The sequence below is a fragment of the Protopterus annectens genome, chromosome 3.part1, assembly GCF_019279795.1.
Source record: "Protopterus annectens isolate FY-2018-M chromosome 3.part1, PAN1.0, whole genome shotgun sequence".
NCBI lineage: Eukaryota > Metazoa > Chordata > Ceratodontiformes > Protopteridae > Protopterus > Protopterus annectens.
This window is the reverse complement of record NC_056732.1, coordinates 1,528,952,211-1,528,979,244: the sequence shown is the minus strand read 5'-3', so window position 1 is coordinate 1,528,979,244 and position 27,034 is coordinate 1,528,952,211. Positions and strand designations below refer to the sequence as shown.

The 27,034-nt window shown below is 41.8% G+C and overlaps 1 protein-coding gene across 1 annotated transcript in view; it reads right to left on the bottom strand.

The window, feature by feature from the left end:
- ABCB8 (ATP binding cassette subfamily B member 8) overlaps positions 1 to 27,034 on the bottom strand; it is a 1,506,569-nt gene that overhangs the window by 811,906 nt on the left and 667,629 nt on the right. Inside the window, exon 8 of the mRNA XM_044067605.1 lies at positions 11,200 to 11,297. Within this exon, the coding sequence (XP_043923540.1) occupies positions 11,200 to 11,297 (98 nt within the window). The remainder of the gene's footprint in view (positions 1 to 11,199; positions 11,298 to 27,034) is intronic.

Genomic DNA, 27,034 nt, shown 5'->3' with positions numbered 1-27,034 from the left:
GGCACAAAGCCTGTTTTAAAACTGCAGTTAAACAGTGAAACAAGTACCCTGATAAGTCATATTTTACACTGTTCAGGAGACATGCAGGGACAATATTGGGGCCCACTGAGGCTATGTTCTTGGCTTTAGCGAGCACAACCAGTAACATGTTCCTTAGTTATAGTTGGAGGGGGGTATTTTTGAGGGTTTTTTCTTGGGGTGGTTGGGTGGAGGGGGTTGTTGGAACTGAATTTGTCCACTAAATGTTTTGCTACACTGCTAGGCTTGGTGACTGTGGCATCATTAACCACCAGTTCACCACACTGCTGAAGGAGGTCTTGTGGTTATCTTTTGCCTGGGAGGTATATTAACCTCTAAGTTGTCTTACTTTGACCTAATTAGCCCTCTTAGTTACTTATTTAGCTTGATGAGAGAGTTTTTATCTTTATGGGAATTATCCTTCCTGATTTTTGCTGTATTGTTTTCCTTTTGTTGTATATCCTGTTTAATTTGGGATGCCACCAGGGTGTTTTTTTTTTATGGGTCTAGTTCTGGGCTTACTTCTGGTAGGTACAGTGGCCTCTATGCAGCCACTGGCATGGTTGCACAGAGTTTCTAAGAGCAATCCAGTGTAGACTGCTGTGTTCGTGGGGTTTGGAGGGGCACTGAGTTTTTACAAACCATCACTTTATTAATAAAAGGAAGTCTGCCAGTTTGTCATGGAATAGTTCCTAACTGCTACTGGTTTTAATTTGGTAAACAGGGTTGATTTTGATTTCAGAGACTGCTTTATGGTCATACCTTATGAGGGAGGAAGAGACGGGAGGGTGCAGCTTTCTGTGATATTTGTGAATGAGTACAAAGTCCAGTATATTGGAGCCTCCACTGGGTATATTCGATACTTGGTCAAGTGTGTTTGTATTTATGAAGTCCAGGAATCTCTGTGGCTGAAGATTTGAGGCTGTGTAGTATTCCCAGTCTATAGAAGGGTAAAGTCACCAATGTGTAGGGTGTTAGGATGGATGGCAAGTGTCTCCAGTAGGTCCAACTATGCAATGTCAGTTTCTTGAGACATAAAGGGTGAACTATAACCGGCTAAGATATGATACAGGATTTTGTCTATGATGATATGCATATGGAGGAACTTCAGGGCACCATCTCGTTTAATCAACCTATAAACAATGTATAATTACAACTAATGAATCAAGACCTCCTAACAATAACACTCAAACACAGCAGGGTTTTCACAAGGGCCAAATGAGGACATCAGCCACGCAAAGTAGGCAACTTGAGACAGCAACAGAAGAAGCAGAATCAACGCAGGAGACAGCTGGGGCACAATGTGATGCGGTGACTGTTAATGGACCAGTTATTTTAACTAACTGGGAAGGTGACTTTAGAATATATAACTATTCGTCCCTAGCAGTACCTCAAGAAATTGTTAATATCTTAGCAAGAGGACTTACTTTTGTGTCTTCAGTTAGAGCGGATCTGTCCATAACCCTTTTAAATTTAAAAATGTTTCTTCGTAAGTTAAATTTAACTGTACTATTGGGTAATAATACCCACATAGTTAATGGTCTGAGGGTTTCTAGAGTCTTTAATCTTCCAATACATGGAACTTTGGCTATATTCGAAAAGCTATGTGAAATGGATATTAGGGCCTTGTTAAATAAACCAGCTGACCAAAATTGTAGGATGAATACGAGTAGGGAAGAAAGAGATTCCCTTATGTTATTAAAAACAGACACTATCAGAGTTATGAAACTGGATAAGGGGGTTGGGCTTGTATTTATGGACGGAGCTGACTACATACATAGAATGTATTCTATACTGGAAAGTGAGAATTACGAAAAGGTTTCTTTAAATGAACTAAATCAAGCATACCAACATGTAAAGTCAGCACTAAATGATTTGTTCATAGAAACCAGCATTAGTATAGACACTTATCATTATTTATCAATGACAGCACCAATGACTTGTTATTTTCGGTATACCCAAAATACACAAAGATCTGGGCAACTCCCCTTTCCGTCCAATAGTGGATGGACGCAATCCATAATCTATGCATGTGCAAAGTTGGTAGACAGTAAAATAAAAGAATCCCTGGTCACTGAACCTCGGATCTGCCAAGACTTCTGGAGTTTTTTGGAAGGGATTAACAACTTACTTTTTAGTGAAAGCTATAATTTCTTGACAGTTGATATCAAAGGCTTCTATACAGTCATTCACCAAAATTTGGGAACTGAGTGGGTCCATGAGTTTTTACTCTCTAAGGGGGTGGAAAGTCAGGAAGTAAATTTGATAGAAACACTTTTGGAAATTGTTCTATCCAACAATTATATTTTGTTTAATAAGGACTTTTTCTCCAAAAATCCGGGGTCGCAATGGGCTCACCTTGTGGCGGCAGTTTTGCTAACTGTGCCATGGCTTACTGGGAAAGGGAGCTGCTTTTCCAGAATCCAGCCTTTAGGGATAATGCTGTATGGTACACACAGTACCAGGATGATATGTTCTTTATATGGAAAGGCGATTTTGACACAGCTAGGGACTTCATTAATGACATGACGGGGTTAACCAACTTTTTGCATTTTACTTTTCAGTTTGCAACTGAAACTATTAGCTTTCTAGATGTATTACTACATAAGGACATACGCAATAAAAGGTATTCAGCCAAAATGTATAGAAAATCTACCAATTCCGATTCTTTCCTACATTTTGTGAGTACCCATCCATTTCACCAAAAGAGGGCAGTCATGAAAGGACAGTTGGTCAGAGCTGCCAAGATGGTATCTTTTGACACTGACTTTCATGATGAATGTGGAGGATTAAAAAATATGTTCATCAAAAGGGGATACCAAGAAGATCTTATTGACCAACTAATTGTGGAAGTTAGGAGGAAAAGAGACTCAGGTCATTTTAAACCTATCCTTTGGAAGGGACATTTAGGGAGTGACCATACAGAGGTAAACCCAATATGAGTCTCAAACTAACCCTTTGAGAAGTGTTGACATTGGCAATATTTACACCATTAGTTTTCTAACCCCTTTTTCTATGTCTGCTACTAAGGTGAGAGACATTTTAGTTAAGAACTGGGCACTAATTGCAGAGGACAATGCCATGTTTAATCTCTTGGGTAGCAGGCCTTGTATTACATTCAAAAGGGGATGTAATTTGAAAGCTATTTTGGAGAGGCATGCAACACCAACGCTAAGTATCAGGGGGGATGAACAAGTGCGGACATTGCCATTATTGTAGGTACATTAAAGTTGGGAAGGAGTTTAATATTCATAACAAGGTTTACACAATAAAGGGAAAATTTCATAGTCAGACATCAGGGATAGTGTATATGGCTGTGTGTCAGCAATGCAACGGTTTTTATATAGGCACTAATGCTTTAGCCAAACATATAGTGGAGAACCCCGCACATTCTTTTTAATACACCATTATTGAACAGGTTAGCAAGAACATTAGGGGTGGTCCATGGGAATTAAGCTAGAGGAGCAAAAGCTTTTACTGCAATTGAGAACAAATGCTTATGTTTTCCCAAGGTTAAATGAATATTGCTTAATTAAATGTGTAATAAAATTGAAATCTTTGGAAAGATAGTTGTGCTTTGAATTGTTTAAAGCCTTATTTTAGGCTAACTAATGGTCAAGTAATGTTTTATGGTATTGTATTATGGTCTTATTTTATCATTAGAGGCTGGTTCATATTTAGTATGCAGCATTTAGTAGTTGTGTCAAGGAATAATCTAAGCTGTAATTCATTTTTTTACTTATTTTTATATGTGAAAATTAGTATACCACTTCAATACTTAATGGTTTTATATTTTCTAATTGAAATGCCTATTTGAAGAAAGGGATGTTGGGAAAGGTTTGTCTGAAGAAGTTCACTGTACCTTGGATGAATGAAAGCGCTAATAATAAACCTATTGGTACTGAAGGATTACTCTGTCTGGCATCTGTTTTTTGTTTTCTTTTGTTAACCTAGAAGTATGCTTGTTAATAATGTCTATCGAGGCACCTCCACCTCTAGCCCTTGTCTGTACAGCTACTGGTCTAAAGGTGTGTAAGGCAATGAAACCTTGCACTGCTAGTGTGCTCGCTGCCTCTTTAAACCATGTTTTAGTAACTGCACAGAGGTCTATATTCTCGAGTTTGTGGAGGGTTGGAGGGAGTGTAGTTTTTTTATTTAGGCTCCTGGCATTAAGCTGTGTCACCTTGGGTTTCAGTTGAGTTGATTTTGTTGTGTTGGTAGGTTTGTCAATTTGGCATTGCCTAAAAAAGGCACTATGGGGTGGATAATGTTTTACTATTCAAAAGCCTACAGGGGACAGATGCAGATCATCCTTGGCAAAGCAACGTGGTCTATTAACCATGTCCTCCGAAGCTGACAAATACTGGATCCCCTTAGAATGACACCAGAAAGGTAGCCAACTGTTATAATCAATCATCTTTTGCGGATACTGTGGCATCATCCTCACTGATGGGAATATGCTGATCATACCAGCCTGGCCTGAGGCACAAAGTCTGAAAGTTCCATAACATCTTTCATCATATAATCCAGGAGGGTACGTCTTAGGTCATTTACACCTACATGGACTATGACAAAATCATACTACTACCTGTGTGATTTGTATGATCCTGGCTACAAGTAAGCAAATAACAGTAACTTCTTCAGCCAGGTTAGTGGGGCATCAGTGTGCTTTACAATGGAGTCCACTGTGACAAGAATCCTGGGAAGTGTGTTTACTTGTGTTTGGAGCTCCACTGAGTGTGCATGTCTGGTGTTAGGTGTTGTTTCTTCTGACCACCTTCGGGCTTGTTGAGACATAACTTTACCTACATGCAATCTTTATTGTTTAGGAAAACTGCTTTTAAGTGTTTCAGCATAAATTAGCCTTCATGTGTTGTGTGTGTGGTTTTGACAAACTGATGTACACTTGGTATGCAAACGTTTAGCCTCCAGTGACATTGTGTAAGTACACCTCTCATGTACTGTGTCGGTTTCTTTAAGGATTAAGTGGTTGTCAGTAAACATGATACAACTGCTACACTGTCTGAAGATGCCCATATCCACTTAGTTGGCTACAGAGAAGTTAGGAAGTTGCAATCCAAGCCTTTGATTGGTGAATTGCAAAGGGGTGGTGTATTGGGGTTAAAAGGCTATTAATGGGACTCTGCTGGTGCAGACTAATAAGGGTGCTTTATTGGGGTAGAGTATGCTAAACAGTATTAACTTCTACTAACTTTAATATTTACACAATACTGAATTCTACTAAATCTATAGGCATTGCCAGTCAACATCTAACTAGATGATCTAAGTTTGTCAGCACACAAGGTTATATTTACTGCTTTGGAAAATTTGCTTTCTAGGTGTTTGCTACTGCACAGAAGACTGATAACCCAGCTGCATAGCTCCTCGCAAATGCACCAAATTTACAGTAGCTCAGAAAAAATGGAAAACTAACTAAGTTCTCTGGCTAAAAAAAAAAAACTTCACTATGAGCTCTTTTGTGTGTTTCTCAACTTAGACTACACAAACGCCTCCTGATAGCAAATGAATAAACCATGTCCTCTTAATGTAAAAGCACAGTAGAAGACACCTACAAGTGCAATGTTATGCCAAACCAATTAAATAACTACCTGGAATTCTCTTGCTGAAGGTGATTTCAAGACAGCCTTGCAGCAGTAACAATGAGAGGAAGAGAATTTCTTCTTACACAAACACAGTGCAATACACAAATAAAAGCATAAACAACAATACACAAATAAATGCATAAACAACAATACACAAATAAAAGCATAAACAACAATACACAAATAAAAGCATAGACAACAGCAATCACTCAAAATAATTTAAGGGCAATTTAGCAATCAACATGTTGGAGATGTCGATTACAGATTAAAGCTGATTGGCAATATATGTTCTATGATTGTATATTACTAGAGCTAATTTGGAACAATGTTAACTTCTTTTTGCAAACCATTTTTAATGACAAATGTATTCTATTTAAATCACTGGTTTTATTTAATGTACCTGTTCCTAAAAGTGTTCCTAGATCTAAATATTTTATTTTATGGAGTCTATTAGCCATTGCATGCAAATGTATTACAATAAACTGGAAAAATTAGTCTACACCTTCATTTAAAGAGTTTATGAATATGGCTATCAATGTTTTTCAAATGGAATCATCTAGAATCAGGATGAGAACTGATAGAACCACTTCGTATTATAACTCATGGTTAAAAGTTAAAGATGCATTAGGGAAAATTGAAGATAATTTCTCATGAAATAATATCATTGATTGTACGATACATAACAGATTTTTTTTAGACAGACACTTTTTGTAAGTAGTTATCATTTATTTGTTGTTATAATGAAACGTTCTATAATTTGTGACAGGCTCAAATTGGTATAACAAACCACTATATAAAAGATCAACTTGCCAAATTGTACATGCACATAAGTTGGAATTAGATGTTTTAACAGAAAAGCAGTTATACATAAAAGGTGGTAGTAATTGCATAATAAAATGCTTTCTGTAATATCTTTCAATCTAAATGGTTTTGCAAAAAATAAAAAAGGGAGTAGTGAACTATATTAAATGTAGAGTGCAAATAGCAGTGCTACAGCAGATATTCCTGGAAAGAACATGTGAATTAGAAGGTTTTTGGGATGGTTATTCAGCAGAGTATCTGGGGCAAAGGAAAAGAGGAGTACTTGTATTTACTGCACAAAGAGCTCCTATGGTGACAGAAGAGGAAAAAAGACAATGGAAGATGCATAGTACTAAGGGGCTTCTGGCATGGGAGGAGGATTACACTGGCATGCATTTATATTCTACCTAAAACTGCTGTAATGGAGCTTAAGAAAATCCTGGAAGAAATCTGCTTTCAGCAAGGAATTTCACTTATAGATGAGGACTGGCATTTGCTTTGTAACAGCAAAGATGCATTTTGGAGGCCTAGAAGGGAAAATGTAACAAATGGCAGTACACTAAACATCGAAAGTATGATAAGAGACTTGGGGACAGAGGTGGACAGTGGTCTCGCCTTCAATAACCACATCGCCACAACAGTCAGGAAATCCTATGTGGCACACCTCATCACTAAGGGCTTTTCATCCAGAAAAAAGGAGGTCATTGTCCCACTTTACTCATCCTTCATTAGACCCAATATAGAATACAACACCCCGTTTGGTATGTACCTCTCAAGACATCTGCAACAACTGGAAAGGCCTCAGATATACTTAACTAAAAGAATCACAGGCCTAAAGCAGATGCCCTACGCTGACCGCCTTAAACTCCAGCTATACTCTGTCGCATATCATCTACTCAGAGGTGATCTCTGCTTAACATACAAGGCCATGTCAAACCCAGAGCTGTTGGACATGCTACACTTAAAGAAATCCCAATCCCACACAGCCACACACTCCAGGGATCTAAACCTTGTCATCACAAACATGCTGGAGGGATAGGTTCCTGACCCAGAGACTCCCCAGAGTCTGGAATAGACTGCCCATACATGTCAAGCAGAATGCCTCTTTGGCCGTCTTCAAAAGGCACCTTGACGATTGGATGGTAGAAAGGAAATTCACCCCAGGGATCACGTCAGTCACCCTGCTAGACAGGGGTCCAGGGAAATAAATAGTGTGGGAAGAAATAGCCAGGGAATTGTTATGGCTAGGCTTGTATAGGCCCTAGGGCTTGATAGCCTAGTACCAACTTATGAACCTATATGATTTTAATGTTACTTATTGTTTGTTTAGTTCTAATTATGGTTGCATGTTTTGACCTGTTATTTATTTAAAAAAAATTAATAAAAAGATTTAGAAAAAAGTATTCAGCTTTGACTGGGTAGCACTGGATACAAGTAAAACACTTCTGGAACAGATGCTAGGAGACAATACGTAGTAAAAAGAGGTTTACTCTCAAGAGCAATACTGGTTTGCTGGGTGGGCACCCATTATCATGGATCTCTAGAAAACAATGAATAGGAAGAGTACTTAAATAGCTTATACAACAAACAATAGCAATGAAAGATGGGGAGGGGCTTTGGAAATCAGATTACCATAAGATGGAAACCAGAGACACAGCCTTATAAAACTACAAAAGGAAAAGACTGTGGGGGTTGGGGAACATTTTCAAAGAAGTAGGAGGCTAGCTAGAGAGGGATCCAATTAAATAAGGTCAATATTGATGCTCTTTCAGAAACTTTAACTTAATGTCTCTCAGTGTTGGGGGGGGGGGCAGAAAGGCACTGTAATGCAACAATGACCCCAGGACAGTTAGAATTTGAAAAACTTTACCTTAATGTCTCAGTGGGGGAATGGGGCAGACATAAAAAATAGGGGAACAGAAAGGAAGTGGAATGAAAATTTAAGCAGGTAAATTATAAGCGAAATATAAAACTGTAGGGACAAAACTGGACTAGACCCATCTTCTTACTTCTTCAGTACTGCCAATTGCAGCTTCTTCCTCGTATAAACATCTTCTACCCAACTTCCTGTTCTTCTCACTATCAAAAATATCAAAAATGTATTTTTATCTGGGAGTAAATCTGTTTCATCTTATTCTTAGAGCTTCTTCTATCAATTGTAGTCTTTTCCAACATAAGATTAATGGTGTTCAAACACTGTAATTTATCAGCATTTATTCATGTATACAGATAGACAGATATATCTGTAGGCTCCCTATTTAAATGTCAATAATGAAAATGGGGTTACTATCATGTTGTTGAACTTTTAAAAATTTGAACATCATATGGTCGACACCATATGATCAAACTTTTAAAAGTTCAAACGTTTCAACGGAGATCCCGGTACAGTGCGGCAATGGAAGTTTTCCATTGTCTGCACTGTAGTGCGATCTCAGAGTTGGTATATTTAAAGAGCGAGGGGTGTGGGGCCCCATGCTTAAGCTTTCAGGTAGGTTTTTTCTGTTTTTTTTTTTTATTTGATTTTCAAACTTTTAAGAGTTCAAACATATGATCTCGACCATATGGTGCTCGAACTTTTAAAAGTTTGATTATCTGATATAGACCCCTCAAAATGTGTGGCAACAAGCCAAAAACACAGAAGAGGAATGAATTTCAAAAATTCACTCTTCTCCCTTAAACTTCTTTTGGGGGCAAGCCCCCCATGCACCCTGCTCCCCCCCCAAACTTATAAATATACCAACTTTGAGATAACCATACCTCGGAGAAAAGGGAATATTCAGAGAAATGGCATCTCAGACTTAGTATATGTAAGTCTAATCTTTCAGCCATTCAGTCTCCATATTTCAGTACTCGCTCTAGTGGGTCCTAACATTTCAACATTTCAAACAGTTACCTAGAGCTATATCTAGCTAAACAGATAAAACAGATTACACACACACACATATGTATATATATATATATATATATATATATACATACATATATATATATATATATATATACATACATATATAGATATACATATAGATATATATATATATATATATATATATATATATGTATATATATATATATATACATATAGATATATATATATATATATACATATAGATATAGATATATTCGTTAATTCCTATATTGCTTATGACTATATTTACAACCAGTTCTGTATTTGTTTTGTTTAGGTGCCATTTCTTTACATATACATACATTGCTTTCCCTATGATATTTTATTCTGCGCTTGCTACTCTGTACTGTACTAACGACCCAGTTACCAGGGTTGTTGTGGCTGATAATGGTCAGTGTACCAGTCTGCTTAACCATTTAAGAAATGTAAATCAAATAAGACAAATGAACTCAGTAATGCAATGTAATTCAAGCAACACCAGATTTCAACAGATGGGAGCATATCTAATAATTCTTTTTTTCACTAATAAAAATGGTTAATGCTAGGCTGTGTAAGCATAATGCACCATTACTTTGGGAGTTGAAGAAGCAGTAGGGGACATAAAAAGACAAGTTCCTGACATTAGGGACAAATGTCAACACAATTTTACCTGTGGACTACCAAGACAAGTAACAGATGGGTGACATCTCCAACAGGAAGACAATGGGCTTTGGAGAGGGATTTGCAGTGATATTTCTTAATTCATGAGGGGACAGATGAATGTAATTTATTAATGAAAATCTGTCAGCATGTGGTGTTATCAACAGACTCCCTGAAGGGAAAAATGGAGACAGTTTATTCCATTTTGGAATAAGATTATTCTTCTCAACTGCTTTACACATCTCCTGTGTAAGCAGCCTAGTAATGCCATAAGCAGCTTTAAGCTGTATAAGTGTTTTAGCAGTAATCAAATAAGTATGAAGTAAAACAAGGTATGGACTAATTCACATAACAAGCATTTTAACTTCTTAAAATACAAATTAAATTCTAACCAGAATTCTATCAAAATTCTACAGATACCATCAAAATAACACATTTCTTGGATTTTCTTTTATTTCGCATGCATTTGCATGACCTGAACTGAAATGAAGAAATGTTTCAAACACTACAATAATGATTAAGTACACAGACGATTGTTTAAAACTTCAGAAGCAGTGCAAAGATCAGAATCACCAAATGTCTAAGCTGGCACTGTGGCACAAAATCTAATACCTTCAATATACACCAGATGACCTAGGATCAATTAGCAATCCAGCCAAGGAGAGTGGGATTTAACTGGCCACTACCATCTCGCCCATCATGGGGGAAGAGAGGCAGTTGTGTTCAATGCATGCATGGCGCCTAGCTGAGTTTAAATGTGCCAGTAATCAGTGTAAAGGCAGAAATAGCTGGATCTACTGAAGCCTGCATGGGTCGCGGGCCCAGCAGTGTGCAAGTCTTACTCATCCAAGTCACCAAAAGGGACAAATGGGAGCTTGGGCAAGCAAAAAAGATGGATGTGTCATGGATGGTGGTTCTCTTCTTAAAATGATGGGGTTACTTATTGAAAACTGATGGTCAGCAAGCAACAAGGAAAAAGACCAAGAAAAGTTATTGTCCAGTTCTAAAACAGTTGCTGCCTCAGAATGAGTAAGTCATTATTCATACTGCAGTACTTAGTACACCAGCCAAAAAAAAAAAATGTTGATGCCTGCTCACTGCTGTTGCTCAGGTAAATAATAGCAATGATTCTGTTGAGGGAGTACATTTCTGCTGATGGAAGCTGCAACGCAATCAAAATGAAAACAGTGACCAATGTCAGTCAAGTGTCCCTAATTAAAAAGTACTTACAGTTTAGAGCAAAGTTGGAGAGACCCTGGAAAAGAGCAATCCCAGCACCTAGGCTCTCGCTTATGTGACTGGACTTATCAACCTCTTCAGAATAAAGTCTGAATGGAGCAGAAAAAAGGTAAACAGATAAATGGCTCAATTCTGAAACTGGGCTTTCTACTGTTCAGCATAATCTTCAAATCTAGCAACAAATCAAAACTAAAACACAGTCTTTTACTCAAATTTTTATAAGTAAGAATCAGTACCCTCTGGTCTTTCAAGAAGATCCTTTTATGAACAGAAACAAGTTATCTGTTATAAAATAAAAATGCAAACACATTGTTCAAACTTGTGGACATGTTGAGATACTTAGCAAAATACAACATTAGAGAGTGCTTATCTTAACTACTGATACAAGAATACTCACCATATATGTTAACCTTTTCAACGTCTCCTGAAGTAGGACTCCTAATATCAACATTACTCTCTCTCCTTGCACTGAGTCCAGTTTAAAAATCAGAGCATCTAAATCTGTGGGATTCATACTCCAGTTTAAAAATCAGAGCATCTAAATCTGTGGGATTCATACTCCAGTTTAAAAATCACAGCACCTGCATCTCTGGGATTCACACCCCTCTGGTTTGTACTACTACCCCATACTTCCCAGTTAACAGGAATGCTCAGTGACACTGCAGACTTTCTGCTCCAGTCCTCCTCCCACCATTCAGCTTGCACTAATGGTCAATCTACTGACCTTTTCATTCCCCCTGAGCAAGAATCAAGTGTATTAGGAGTGGCACCATCAATCTGAGAAGGTTTGGAGGGTTTATTTGCAGCTTTGACTCCCCATAGACACCTACTAGCATCCAAGGGTTTGGATTGCAATAAGACTTTGTGATACATAATACTGATAACTACTAATAATAATAATAATAATAATTCCCATTTGTTAACCAGGTACATTCACTGGACACACAATTCCTTTTCAGGGGCAACCTGGAAGCAGTGCTTGCTTAGGTGAACTTGTTCAATGTCAGACAGTAGGCAAATGAGGGCTGAAGGAATCTAACCCTGTACCACAAGAAAAGCTCACAGCCTTAACCCTCTGAGCAACTGCCACACCAAATGCCACACCTCTGTATGAAATGATATCATCTGGTCCTGCCCCCCTTGGAAACAACAACCTCCATGTGATCCTGCTTTGAACCAGGGGTTCTATTGAAGAATGTGCCCACGACTACATGCACCCTCTCCAAAACAGGTGAACAGGTTTTAAGCGTTGTCATTACCCTCTTCCCCCACTAGTTTCAACAGGTGCTTGTGCTGCTCGTGGCTATATCCCTTCACAACAGTGCAGTTGGCTTACCACGGGCCTTTCATCCGTTAAAACCAAGAGGCCTTCTTAACATCAAATTACAACTTCCATTATGAACATTTATTTCCACAGAAGTTTCCTTAAGCTAAATTTCTTTACCTTATAGTCATTCACCTAGGGTGAACAGTCACAACCCATGCTCTAACAGGGATAGAAAGATGGTTGATAATAAAATAAAAAAAGAAAAAAAAGATTTATGAATAGACTGCTGCATCAGATTTTATGTAAGCCATCTTCAAATTTAGGGCATTTAAACTCCAACTCCATGCCAAAATTACCTCTCATTATAGTTAGGCATGCCACCTTTTCATGTAGCCAAAGTGGGACAAGTGTGGCAAAGAATGTGAAATCACAGTGGGTGTGACCAAGACTGTACCACATCAAATATGGAAAGACAGAATAACTGAATTACATTAGGGGTCTGGGGGTCATAAGTCATGGGATTTTAGATGTTCTGTGATGCATTTTAGAGCTTTATGCCCCTGATCATTTGATCCAGTTATGGCCTGAACAAAAAGCAACAGTAAGAGAAGAAATTCAGTCTTACTTGATTACTTACAAGAAAGAATAGTTGTGTAAAATCTTACCATAACCATAGATGTCCTTCTCTTCCATGTTGTAGTATTCTAGGTGTGGGACTTCCTGCCCTCATGGGACTTGTACATCGGCTTCTATACAAACGCTTCAGCTTGGCTGCTGTAGTGTGCATGAGATGTCACACGTAGGTCAAAAAAGCAAAGCCAGCACCATGTAAGCATATCCAACCTTCTTTATTGTGGCAACACCATCAAATTCAGACCTGTTTCGGCAACCTTGCCTTCTTCAGTGAAATGGTGCTGGCTTTGCTTTTTTGACCTATACTTAACAATTTTGGGCCTGTGTGTCAGCCTTACTGGCAGGGGTGTGTTTTTGGATGTAACGTCACATGTAGGGCCATAAACCTGGGGCCTTAAATGTGACGTCTGCATGTACAATCCTCAGAACTTGAAGGCCAGCAAGCAGAGAATAAGGCCCATCAAAAGGTATGCCAGTTGTTTACAGGTGTGTGACTTGGAGACTTACTGAAATGTAAGTAGTACAGGAAAGGTATAAGACCTGGGGGGACTGGTGGGTGGGAAGGAATACTGCAACATGGAAGAGAAGGACATCTATGGTTCTGGTAAGATTTTACACAACTATTCTATGTCCTTCTACTCCTATGTTGCAGTATTCTAGGTGTGGGAGCGTACCACAGCTTAAGAGGATGATGGGTTGGTGGTAGATGCAGAGGGTTCTAAAACACCCTGCAGGATTGACCTGGTGAATCCTGTCCTAGCTCTGGAAACTTGGTCCGATATGTAATGCTTGGTGAAGGTGTGGATGGTGGCCCAGGTGGCTGCTTCCAAAATGGATGCTGTGTCTTGGCCTTTCATCAAGGCCCTTGAGGTGGCCACAGCTCTAGTGGAATGGGCCTTGATTCCCCTTGGGGGTTCCTTTCCATGGTGAGAGTAGCACAAGCAAATAGCTTTCCTGATCCAGCATGCAATGGTTTGCTTGGAGACTGCCTTGCTCAGGGCTCTGGAGTGGAAGGAAACAAAAAGCTAGTTAGGGTTTCTGATGTCCTTGGTCTTGTCCAGGTAAAATCTAAGTTGTCTGTGCACCTCTAGGGAGTGCAGTATCCCCTCCCCTTCATTACTGGGTGAGGGAAAAAAGGTGGGCAGATGAACAGATTGGTTAAGAGAGATCATTGACCACTTTAGGCATAAAAGAGGGGTTGGTTCACAAGGACACCCTGTCTTTGTGGAAGACTGTGTAGGGGGGGACAGGCCATTAAAGCCTGCAATTCTGACACTTCTGGCTGAAGTGATGGCCACCAGCAGGACCTTCTTCCATGTACACATCTGTAAGGAAGAAGGCCCAGCCGTTCAAAGGGATGTTGGGTTAATTTCTCTAAGATGTAGTTAAGGTCCCAAGGTGGAGGGATAGGTTTCCAAGGTGGTCTCATGTGCAAGACCCCTTTAAGGAAGAGCTTTAAGTCAAGCCTGGCCAGCAGGGGGGGGGGGGGTTCCAGGGTCAGGCAGGCTGAAATGGCCGAGAGGTGTACTTTTACAGAAGTATAAGAAAGGTCACTTTTTATCAACTGACACAAGTAGTTTAGAACCAGGGGGAACCTCGGCCGAGCTGGGGTCCCTCCCCTTTTGCAGACACCATTTTGCAAATCTTTCCCATTTAGCCAGGTAAGATTTTCTGGTGGTAGGTTTCCTTGTCTCCCTTAGGACTGAAAGCACATCCTCTGAGTAGTGGTGTCTGAAAGGGATCAAAAGTTTATCACCCACAGAGTCAGAGACAACATCTGTACCTGTGGGTGTAGGAGAGTCCCTTTGTCTTGTGACAGTAGGTCCAACTCGTAGGGTAATTTGAAGTGATTGCCCTTGGCTAGTTTGTGAAGTAGGGGGAGCCAGTGCTGCCTTGGTCAGTAGGGAGTCACTAACAAGATTTTTGGTTTGTCCTTCTGAATTTTCAGGAGGACTTTCTGAATCAGTGGGAATGGGGGGAAGGCATAAAGGAACTTCCCCTCCAAAGAGATGCTGAACGCATCCACTATCTATGCTAGAGAGGAGCGTGTTTTTGAGCAGAAGGTCTGCAGTTGCCTGTTCTGGGGGGAGGCAAACAGGTCTATTTGTGGAGCACCCCACCGATGAACTATGTCTAAGACCACCTCCCTGTTCAGTATCCATTCGTACTGAGGTGAGGAGGTCCTGCTCAAGAGATCTGCTTGGTGGCTGTCCTGTGAGGGGATGTAGACCACCTGCAGAACTAAGTTGAGCTGGGAGGCTAAGTCCCATATCAGCAGGGATAGACTGCACAGCTGATAGGCCTTTGTTCCCCCCTCTTGTTGAGGTACCACATCACCGTGGTGTTGTCGGTGACAATCTGGAGCACCCCTGGAACCAGAAGGGGGGAGAAGGCCTTTAGAGCTAAGAAAACTGCTGTCATTTCCCTGATGTGGATGTGTTTGGCCTGAAGAGAGGGATGCCATTTTTCTTGAATCTTGTAAGAGGCCAGAGTTGCTCCTTAACCTGAATCTGAGGCATCTGTATGCATAACTTGGGTTGGGGTGGGGGGCTGTAGTGGGAGCCCTGGGTTCAATTGCACTTGCTGGATCCACCAGTTGATTTCTGTTTTCAGACAGGGAAGGAGGGGGATGACCTACTCTAGGGGATGTAGGTGCTGGGACCAGGTGTTCTTCAGGAACCACTGTAGCATGGGGATGGTGGCTGCCATTAAACCTAAGAGATGAAGAAAATGCCTTGCCATCACCTTTCGGGATAATAGAGCTTCCTGGAAGTGGTAAGTTAAAGACAGAACCTTGTCCTGAGGTAGAAAGGCCTTCACTGAGTCTGTTCTGATTCTGCAGCTGAGGAAAATCTTGTCCTGACTTGGGATCAGAGAGGATTTGGGGAGGTTGATGGTGAATCCTAGGTTCTGCAGAAGGCACATGGTGAAATGTAGATATTTTAATAGAGCATCCCTGGACTCTGCCAGAATCAGGATGTCGTATAGATAAGGGTAGACCTGTATCCCCTGAGTTCTGCAGAAACCAATGGCTGGGGCTAGGCACTTTGTAAAGACCCTGGGGGCCGTGGATAAACCAAAGGGCAAGGCAGTAAATTGGAAATGAGAGGAAGGGCCAGAGAAATGCAGGAATTGTTTGTGGGAACTCCTGATGGGTATGTGCAGGTAGGCTTCCTTTAGGTCTAGGGTGACCATGAAGGACTTGGCTGGAATGAGAGGCAGCATGGTGGGGAGAAAGAGCATTTTGAAAGAGGGTACCTGAAGATGTAGGTTTAGAAAGGACAGATCTAAGATGGGTCTCCAGGGGCCATCTTTTCTGGGGACCAGGAAGAGATGGGAGTAAAACCCTTTTCCTTCTTGTCCTGGAGGAACAGGTGTTATGGTGCCTAGCTTTAGAAGATCTATCAGAACTTGTGGCATGAGATGGGCCTGGTTTTTGGGGAGGGAAGGGATGCCTCTTCTGGGTGGCTTCTCTCTCCAGGATAGAAAGTACCCTTTTTAGAATATGTTTAAGACCCAATGGTCTGAAGTGATGGACTGCCAAAGAGGGAGACAATGGGAAAGGCGGGCTGAGAGGGGCAGGTGGGCAAGGCAGTCACACAGTGAAATTTGGCAAGAAGGGCTTGGCATAATGATTAAGGCCTTTACCTTAAAGATACAAGGTACAAGGTTTGATTCTGACCTCTGGTTATTAGTTAATCTTATGGACGGCACAGTGGTGCAGTGGTAGTGTTGTCACCTCACAGCAAGAGGTGCTGTGGTTCGATTCTCGGCTGGGGTGCCTTCTGTGCGGAGTCATGCATTTGTGTGGGTTTATATACTATGAAACTATATTATATAAGGGGACCTTCATTGTGTCACTACTAGACAGAGGCACAGTATTCTAAATTTATTCTGTACATTTTTTGTACCATTTCATGGGGTGGCAAAAGCCACATCACTATGGCTAGGCTTACAAATGCCCCAGGGCAGATAGCCTAGTACTATACTATGAAACTATTACTGGGGCATCTGCTGCCCTGAAAGGGCTGCCTGTGATGGAGCAGAGGATCTGAAGGTAGTAGGTCTTCTAGACCCTCTTCTGGACCTGGAAGAGGAGAGCTGTGGAGTACGTCTTACAAAGGTGGCTTTAGCAGGGTAGTTCCTATAATACTTGGGTATGGGCAACACCAGGGGGTGCTTAATGTCCTGGAGTTCTTTGCTTTTTTCTTGTAGATTTTTAAAAAGGTCAATGGATTGTTTTCTGAAAAGCACATTGCGGTCCAGAAGGGTGTCCAGGATTTTAGTCTTGAAGTCCTCGGGGAGATTCTGGAATCTTAGCCAAGAGTACCTCTCCTGAGGGCTGAAGCAGATGCTGCAGACCTAGTGGATGCTTCTGCAGCATCATAGCTGTACCGGATGGAGTGCCTGGCTACCTATTGGGTCAAGGAAAGTTTGGATGAGATGTCCATCTTGCTGGGACTGTCAGGCAAGAAAGCCAGCATGGAGGAGGCTTGAGAGACCAAGTCTAATGCATACTTGGTCATGTGGGTCTGATAATTTATGGCTCTGAAAGACAAAGCAGAAGTGTACACCTTCTTCCCCATCATATCTGGAGCATTTCTCCCCGGGCCTCCGCTGAAAACAGGCTCTGTGGAACCTAGTCGGACTTTCCCGGTCAACAAATGATAAATAAAAATAAATAAAATAAAATTAAAAAAAATCCATGTACTTACTGTCTTTGTCAGTGGGTAGCATGGAGGCAGACGGCAGCAGTCTAGATTGTTTATCTGCAGAGCTGGCAATAACAGCTGGGTCCGCCAAGGGTGGCTTAACTAAGAATTTGTGGTCCTCTGCTACTTTATAGAAATGGTCAGGATGCTTACGGGCTGGAGGCTGGGAGTCAGGGGCCTTAGAAGATGCATTGAAGGCATCCAAGTAAGCAGGCAGAACAGGGGGAATTGCAGAAGGGGAGGGTTGCAGCAGTTCAAAGTACCTTTTTTGGGTGTCTGTCATTTGGGAAGTATCCCATTTAAAGTAATCCTTCATCTTGGTTATGGTCTCACCAAAAGTAATGTCCTCAGGGGAAGAGTCCCCCTCCACAGATTCCTCATCCGGAGAGTAACATTCCTGAGGGGAGGCAATCTGGGAAACATAAGAAATGGATTCCTCTGATGATGAGAAAGAAGAGCTATGTTCTTCTTCCCTGACCTGAGGCATCATGGATGGGAGAGAAGAAGTAGAGACAGAACTAGGGCGCAGAAGAGGCAGGGTGGAGGTGGCTGAGGCTGAAGGCCTAAGGCCCATGAAGGCCTGCATGAGAGAAGAAGTGAAGGCCTGCCAATCCAGTGTGACTTCTGAAGAAGTGAAGGTATGTTTAGTTTTCTGCTTCTTTTTGGCTGGAGAGGATGTAGAGAGAGGCCTGGCATCGGGTCTGAAAATTAGCACATCCGAGGTCTGGATCCATGCTGGAGGTACCACCCAAATGGGTTCCCCTTGACCTCGACAGTCATCGAAGTCTGAGTGAGCTCCGAGGACATGCCGGTCGTCGGCTGCAAAATGGCTTCCTGGAGGGATGTCGCAACAGTCGACTGATCCACTCAGCGCACCTCAACCCCTAGATCTGGCAGTTGGCAGTATGTCGGGAAGCGGAGTGGCAGGCGAAGAAGGCCTAGGAACCTTGGCCTTCTTGCGCGAAGGTTCAGGTGCAGTCTCCGATGCAGGATCCATCCTAAGGGCTAACCGTTTGAGGCATTGGTTCTCAAGATAGAGATTTAATGCTGCTAGCTGGCTGTGCAAGGTCTTAGTCACAAATGACTGACAAATAGCGCAGGAGGAGTGATCATGTTCCCGACCTAGGAAAAAAACACACCTGTCATGGGCATCCTTATGGGTTATCTGGCACCCGCACTGGCACTTTCCCTTTTTTCCTGACATCAGCTAAAGGCTACAACAACCAAGTGTTAGCTAGAACTATCATCAAAAGTAAGAAAATTTGAAACCCAACGGGCTACTTATCTTTAAGATGTGACGTCTGTGAAAAGGTGATTGTACAATGCGAATGTCGTATGTGGCTGAAATGTTCTGAGGATTGTGCGTGCAGACGTCACATTTAAGGCCTTTGATTTATGGCCCTATGTGTGATGTTCCACCCACACTACAGCAGCCAATCTGAAGCTTTTGTATAGAAGCCGAAGTACAAGTTGCCTGAGGGCAGGAAATCCCACACCTAGAATACTGCAACATAGCAATAGACGGACATAAATTAAGCTATGTCAAAAGCTTAATGTTGACAACTGACAGTACAGGTGTGTAAAATTTTACAATAATGTTAGATGTCCTTTTCTTCACTGTTGCAGTATTCATTACATTAGGGATTCCTGTGAAGGGCAGCCTGAAGTCCAGCCAGTATACCAAAGCCTTAGGTTGCTTTAAGGTATGCCGTACGACACATGTATGCTCGAGTAGCATACAGCATAATAGTGATGTACAGTCATATCATCCTCAGAACAGACAGCCCCAGAAGGAATGCCAGTCCAAGGAAAAAAAGAGGTTACCAGTACATCCAGAAGACCAAAGGACCAGAAGGAGGCAGAAGGGAGTGAATACTGCAACAGTGAAGACAAGGACATCTACCATTATGGTAAGATTTTACAGAACTGTACTATGTCCTTCCATTTCACTGCTGCAGTATTCATTAAATTAGGGAGCGTGCCAAAGCTCAGGAAGAAACTAGGGAGGAGGAAAGGCCAGCAGAGCCCTCTACGAAGCCATGACAGATGGCCCTAGCAAAACCAGCTCTAGCTCTGGAGATTCCATCCAACTTGTAGTGCTTGGTAAATGTATACACAGAGGTACAGGTAGCTGCCTCAAGAATACAGTTAGTATCCAAACCCTTGAAAAAAAAGCACCAGAAGAAGCCACAGCTCTAATAGAATGAGCCTTAACAAAAAAGAAAGGCTCTTACCATGAAAGGAATAACAAAAACAGCTTTTTAAATCCAAGAAGAAATAGTTTGCTTAGAAAAAGCTAATCTTAAAGATCTAGGATGAAAGGAAACAAAGAGCTGCTTAGATTTCCTAATAGTCTTAGTGTTATCCAAATAAAATGCGAGTTGTCTATGCACATCCAATGTGTGTAGCACATTCTCACTGGCAGACTGCGGAGAAGGGGAAAAAAAGTGAGCAAATGAATAGACTAATTAAAAGACAACTCATTTACCACCTTGGAGATAAAACAAGGATTAGTACGCAAGGACACCCTGTCCTTATGAAACACCAAAAAATGGAGGACAAGCCATAAAGGGCCTGAAGCTCAAACACCCTTCTGACAGACCTAAAGGCCAACAAAAGTACAGTCTTCCAAGAGCAATGTTGCAAGGAAGCTGAAGCTGCAGGCTCAAAAGGACCCTGAGTCAATTTTTCCAAAACAAGAAAATTAAGATCCCAGGGAGGGGGAACAGGCTTTCTGTGAGGCATAATATGAAAGACTAGTTTAGCTTCAAATCTAGAAGGTGGTGATAAAGGCAGGCAAGCAGAGATAGCTGGTAAATGGACCTTAACAAAGGAATAAGCTAACCCAGCATTGAGCAGTTCCCACAGATTAGAGAGAACCAAAGGAACATCCACAGAAAGTGGATGCAGTTTACGAGAAAAACAAAAGACACCAAATAGAAAACCTCTTCCATTTGGAGAAGTAGGATTTCCTAGTATTGGGTTTCCTGGCCTCCAGCTGGACCCTAAGCACATCCTCAGAAAAATTTGCTCATGTGGAATCAAAATCCTATTACCGACAGTGTCAGTTGAAGAGTGGACAGGTGGAGATGGATGAACGATGCTTTGTCCTGTGTGAGAAGGTCCACCTTGTGAGGCAACTTGTGATGTTTGCCTTTGGCTAAATGCAGAAGAAGAGGGAACCAATGCTGTCTCAGCCAAAAGGGAGTCACCAACAAGATTTTTGGAGCATCCTGTGAATTCTGAACAGCACTTTTGAAATGAGGGGAAGGCATAATGAAATACCCCCTGCTAAGAAAAAGATAGGGCGTCCACCTTCCAAACGAGAGGACCTGGGATTCTGGCACAAAATAGAAGATGTCTGTTCAGAGGGGAGGCAAAAAGATATATTCAAGGAGTACCCTACTGGTGGACAGTGTCCAGAAAGACATCCCTGTGAAGCATCCATTCATGGAATTGAGTTACGGACCTGTTCAGACTGTTTGATACAATGTTTCAACCTGAGGGAATCTAAATTGCCTGAAGAGTCACCCGATACCGGATAGCTAGCAACATCCCATTCTAGGAGTGCCTACCAGCAAAGAAGATAAGATCTTGTTCTTGTCCCCCCCCCCCCATTTGTTTATATACCACATCACTGTAGTATTGTTTGTAAATACCTTGAGAGGGCCTGGGGAGAGAAGAGGATAAAAAGCCTGAAGCGCCAGCAGAAGAGGTCTCATATCTTTGACACTGATGTGCTCTTTCTGTTGATGAGGTGACCATGCCCCCTGCACCTTTAGGGAGCCAAAAACTGCTCCCCATCCCACACCTGAAGCATCTGTGAACACCTCATGAGAGGGAAGAGGGGGATGAAATGGGAGGCGTGGATTCAGAGACAACTGCTGGAGCCACCACTGAAGTTACTTCTTAAAACAAGGTAGAAGAAGAACTACAAATTCTAGGGGATGCGCATGTTGAAGCCAAACTGACTTTAGAAACCACTGAAACTTTCTCATGTGGAGTTTGGCTAGAAGAAGCATAGGGATGGTGGATGCCATGAACCCCAAAGCTCTCAGAAATTCCCTGGCTATTATAGAGGTCAGAGGAAGAAGAGTTTGAAAGAACGAAATATGAGTTAAGGCCTTAACTGAAGGCAGGGATGCCAGCATAGGAATAGTCTGTATCCTGGCACCCCAGAAAAACATGGTCTTCAAAAGGAGTCAGAAAATAATTTTGTGAACCCCAGGCTTTGCAGAAGAGAAATGGCAAAATGAAGACTTTCAACATGATCTCTGAAGAGGATGTCTGAAAAAGAAGGTCATCCAAGTAAGGAATTACTTGGATACCCTGTATCCTGCAAAAAGCAATCACATGAGTGAGGCATTTGGTAAATACCCTTGGGGCAATAGAAAGGCCAAAGGGCAAAGCAGAGAACTGAAAATGCCAGGAAGCAACAGAGGAACATAAAAACTTCCTAAAACAGGGGTGAACTGGAATATGGACATATGCATCCTTGAGATCCAGAGATACCATATAAACCTGAGGAAGCAAGAAAGGGAACAAACTCTGAAAGGACAACATTTGAAAGGAGGGAACCTTCAGAAAAGTGTTTACATGAGAGAAATCTAGAATTGGTCACCAAGTACCCTTTTTCCTAGGCACTAGAAACATCCTGGAATAACCCCCCCCCCTTTGGGACACAAATACCTCTTGTGGTTGTGGTTCATTTTTACCTCTTGAATAGTTCCCTGAATCAAAAGGTCCCAAACCACCTCTGGAAAGAAAGATAGTTAGGAATATCCATAAAAGTGGGAAGGGACTTCCAGACCATGAAATACCCCTAGAGGATAATGGACAGGACCCAGGAATCCTGAGTAATCTGTAGCCAAGCAGGAAGAGAGAGAGAGAGAGAGAGACAGAGGGGCGAAGACAAAGAGAAAATGGCTGGGAAGAAGAGGATAGTTAGACAGTAACTGGTTTCTCAGGAAAAGGAGATCTCTGAGACACAGAAGTCTAAATAGCCTTCACAGGAGGAGCCTGCTTGCCACCCTTTTTTAACCTTAGGAGGAGGGCAAGATTGCCTACAAACAAAAGCTGACTTACTAGTGTAATTTCTCTGAAATTTAGGCACCGGAGAAACAAACACATGTTTAAGTTCCTGTGAAGCCTTGCCCTTATTCCTGATAATAAGCACATGTTTATTATCAAGAAGAGCATCCATCAACTTAGCCTTAATGTTATCAGGCAAAGGTTGAAGCCAAAGCCAAGTATACCTACTCATCACTGAACCAAAGTCAACATCCCTAGAACATGCATCTGCTGAATCATAACTACACTTGATGGAATGGTAAGCCCACTGGGAGGAAGTCCCTAACATGGAAAGGGCAGAAGTTTTACCCTCAGAGTCTGGAAGATCAGAAATAACCTGACAGGCCTGGGATAGGAGAGCCAACACAATACCTGGACTTGATAGTGAGTCACACTGATGTCTCACTCACTAGGGTGAATAAGGAGAAAGTAACAGTCAACTGCCTGTCAGGTGCCAGGATCCGCCACATAACGCACGCACTCAGGTCCCTCAACAACAGTCACAACTATGACTCTGTCATTGTACATGTGGGTGTGAATGACCTGAGATGTACCTCCCTGGACTACATATAAAGAGACATGGAGGAGCTCTCAGATTATGTAGCCCAGGCGGGTATGACCCTAGCCCTGAGCAGCCTCCTACCATTACCCAGATAATACCACAGTACAAGCAGAAAATGATTGATTTCAACAACTGGCTAAGTTTCTGGTGTCATTCTCAGGGGATCTGTCTGCCTGGGATGACATGACTGACAGACCTCAATGCTTTGCCAGAGATGGTCTGCATCTGTCACCCATGGGCTTCCAGATACTGTCCAAGGCTCAGACCAAATCACCTCCACAACAGCTACAAACAAATGCAATCTGAGAGTCATGCTGCTCAATGCTAGAAGTCTAAATCTCAAAATGCACTCGCTCGAAGCACTCCTTAAAATGGAGAACAGCAACATTTATGCTGTAACAGAGACCTGGTTCAAGGCAGCAGAAAGCACCAATGCACTACCAGGCTAAAACTCATTCCACACCTTTCGGCCCAGAACTTGGACCGAAGCTTCAAAGTCAGTGGTGTTTCCATATTCATAAAGGATGCTCACACCTCCAGACAGGTAGCCCAACATAACACATCAGAGATACTTCAGGTGCAGCTAACACTGGGTAAGACAGCGATGCAGGTAGTAGCCTGCTATAGGTCCCCAACCATGACCCAAGACTCACACTCCACATTCCTAAACACCCTAGAGAATATTAGGGTCCAACCTAACACTCTCATACTGGGCGACTTCAACTACCTCCATTAACTGTGAAAACTCCTCATGTACCAATACACCTGCCCAACGTTTCCCAGAATTCATTAATTCCAATGCTCTGGACCAGCTCGTTCTTACCCCCACTAACAACAGCCTTGACCTGGTCATTACTAACATGGGCAACCATTGCTCTATACCAATAGTCAACTCCTCCCTGGTTAGATCTGACCACAAACTAATCACATTGGAAATCCACATCCCCCCCCCCCGCAAAGGTAACCACCATGAAAAACTTCTCCAAAGCTAACTTTGGGCTCCTAAAAACAGAGGTGGCCAACGTCACGGCACCCACGCAATTGGAGAACAGCTGCATGACCGTTGAATCATACACTAATGCCCTATTCGAACATGTACACAAATACATGGATCTTGCCATACCCAATAGAACCAAGACGCTCTCCTTCAAAAAAAAGGAAGCCAATCTGGTGGTCCCCTGCCATAAACAAACTCTACAACAGAAGGAGGAAATTGATGCGGAATAAGGTGAAGTCCCAAGACTTGAAAATCTCACTTATCAGCCTCAACAAAAAGTTGAGATCCCTCATCAAATCCTTTAAAGATAGCTATGAAAACAGAATTGCAGCAGATAGTAAAGACAACCACAAGGCCTTCTATAGTTATGTAAAGAATCTCCATGGCAATACCCAGATTTGCTCAGAGCTGTTGCACAATGGCACCTCCTATACTGAGCCAACAGATATTGCCAAAATACTGGCCAACTGATTCAGTGGCAACTTTACCCCCCCAATGGATCAAGCACAATACCAGTAGATTGCCAAGCACCCAGTATTACTGCTGCACAGGTTAAAACAGCACTGTCCAAAGCCAAGAATACATCTTCTATGGGACCTGACAATAACCCTGGCTGTGTTCTACATGAACCACAGAGTGAACTGGCACCTGGGTCTATATCAGAACGACAAAAGATGAATTTGGCGAATGCTACAAGATCAACACATAAACGTCGATCTACAAAAAGAGCGAAGGACGGAAACACCAAAAGACACAACGCCGAACGGATTTCCCTGACCAGCAGGATGATTGTGGAGATGAGGAAATATATCCTTTTCCCCACTGTAGAGTGGTCTCGGAGTTGGTATATATAAGTAGGGGGGCGTGGGGGTGCAGTGGGGCTTGCCCCCCTGCAAAAACATTTATAAAAGTGTTTTACGTTGTGTTTGTTTACTTTGGTTTTACTTACCTGTATGGTGCTGTTGCTTCCGGGAATCTGTTCAGCGTTGTGTATTTCGGAGTTTCCGTTCCTTGCTCTCTTCGTAGATCGACGTTTATGTGTCGATCTTCTAGCATTCGCTGAATTCATCTTTCGTGCTTATAATATAGACCCCTGGCACCTCACCTGTGTGCCCTGTTCAATCACAGCCTCACCTCAGGCTTTGTCCCTACCGAATGGTGCACTGCTACAGACATCCCTCTCCACAAAGGAGGAGCGACTACAGACCCTGGAAACTATTGCTTCATTAGCCTGACAAGTCTGATATGCAAAGCTATGGAACGCATCATCATGGACCTAATAAACAAGGATATTGGGAATCTCCAAACTCTAGATCCCACACAGTTTGGTTTTGTGAAGGATAGATCATGCCTGCTCAACCTGGTCGACTTCTCTGAGTCACCAGAGCTGTGGATGGAGACAAGGTGGTTCATACAGCCTACCTTGATCTGGGCAAGGCCTTTGATACCATTCCCCACTCAGGAATCAGAAAAACTCACTAAGCTAGGCATCGACCCGTATATCACTAGGTGGGTTGCAAACTGGCTCACAGATAAAACCCACAGTGTGAAAGTAGCTGACTCCAAGTCAGACTGCCGACCAGTCACTAGTGGAGTCCCACAGGATTCGGTCCTAGGTCCTCACCTGTTTGGTACTCAAACCAAAAGCTGTAGATGAAATGAAGGAGCGAACACAATTCATTAGTACTTTCGTTCAAATGTATTCTTCTTGAACTTCTTCAGAAAAAAAGTTAACCTCTCACAAACACACCTCTTATAAGTTACATCACACGTCACATGACTTTCATGATACTTTAAATTAAAAATGTAAAATCATACCATGAAAATAAAAAACTGTCTTGTTTACCAAACAGATTAGAATGTCAAAGCTTCATAAAAATGTCTTAATATAAAAACATTACCATATTATTGTGATTTGAATGTTATTTTAATGCTAAAAAACACTTACTATTAATGCATTCATTCAGACCAGGGGCTCTATCTGCTACCAAACTGATCTGCCACAATGACTCCTTGCATTCTAAAACCAAATTGGTGTTCCCTATATAATCCACTTGTTGAACATAATCTATAACTGAAAAGGTGAACTTTTTAACAAACACTGTTCACTTCAGGGGGGTTGGTGATGTAAGTAACAACAGGAAAAAGAAAGACAACACAGTGTTTACTGTTTCTTTCCCAATAAGATTGGTGTCATTAAACACATAATAAAGGACAATTGGAAGGTTCTGATGGGGAACAGGGAACTCATACAGGTAGTAGGTGTAGAACCTAAGTTCTCCTATAAGAAAATTAAGAACATCAAAAACATTTTGGAAACGGTGGTGGGGGGGGGGGGGGGGGCACACTTTAGCATTGACTGAAGTGAACAGTGTTTGTGGTACTTTCTCCTGTAGGAAGTGTAAACAATGTAAGTATATAAGCAATACATCTAGTACATTTATTACACATCTTAAAAGGACTATTTGGGTCCACAGACGGTTTTACCTGTGAGAGTACAAACATAGTTGTATTCGCTCCTTCATTCCATCTACAGCTTTTGGTTTGAGTTTCATTTCCAGTTTGTTGTGTGCTTATATGTTTTT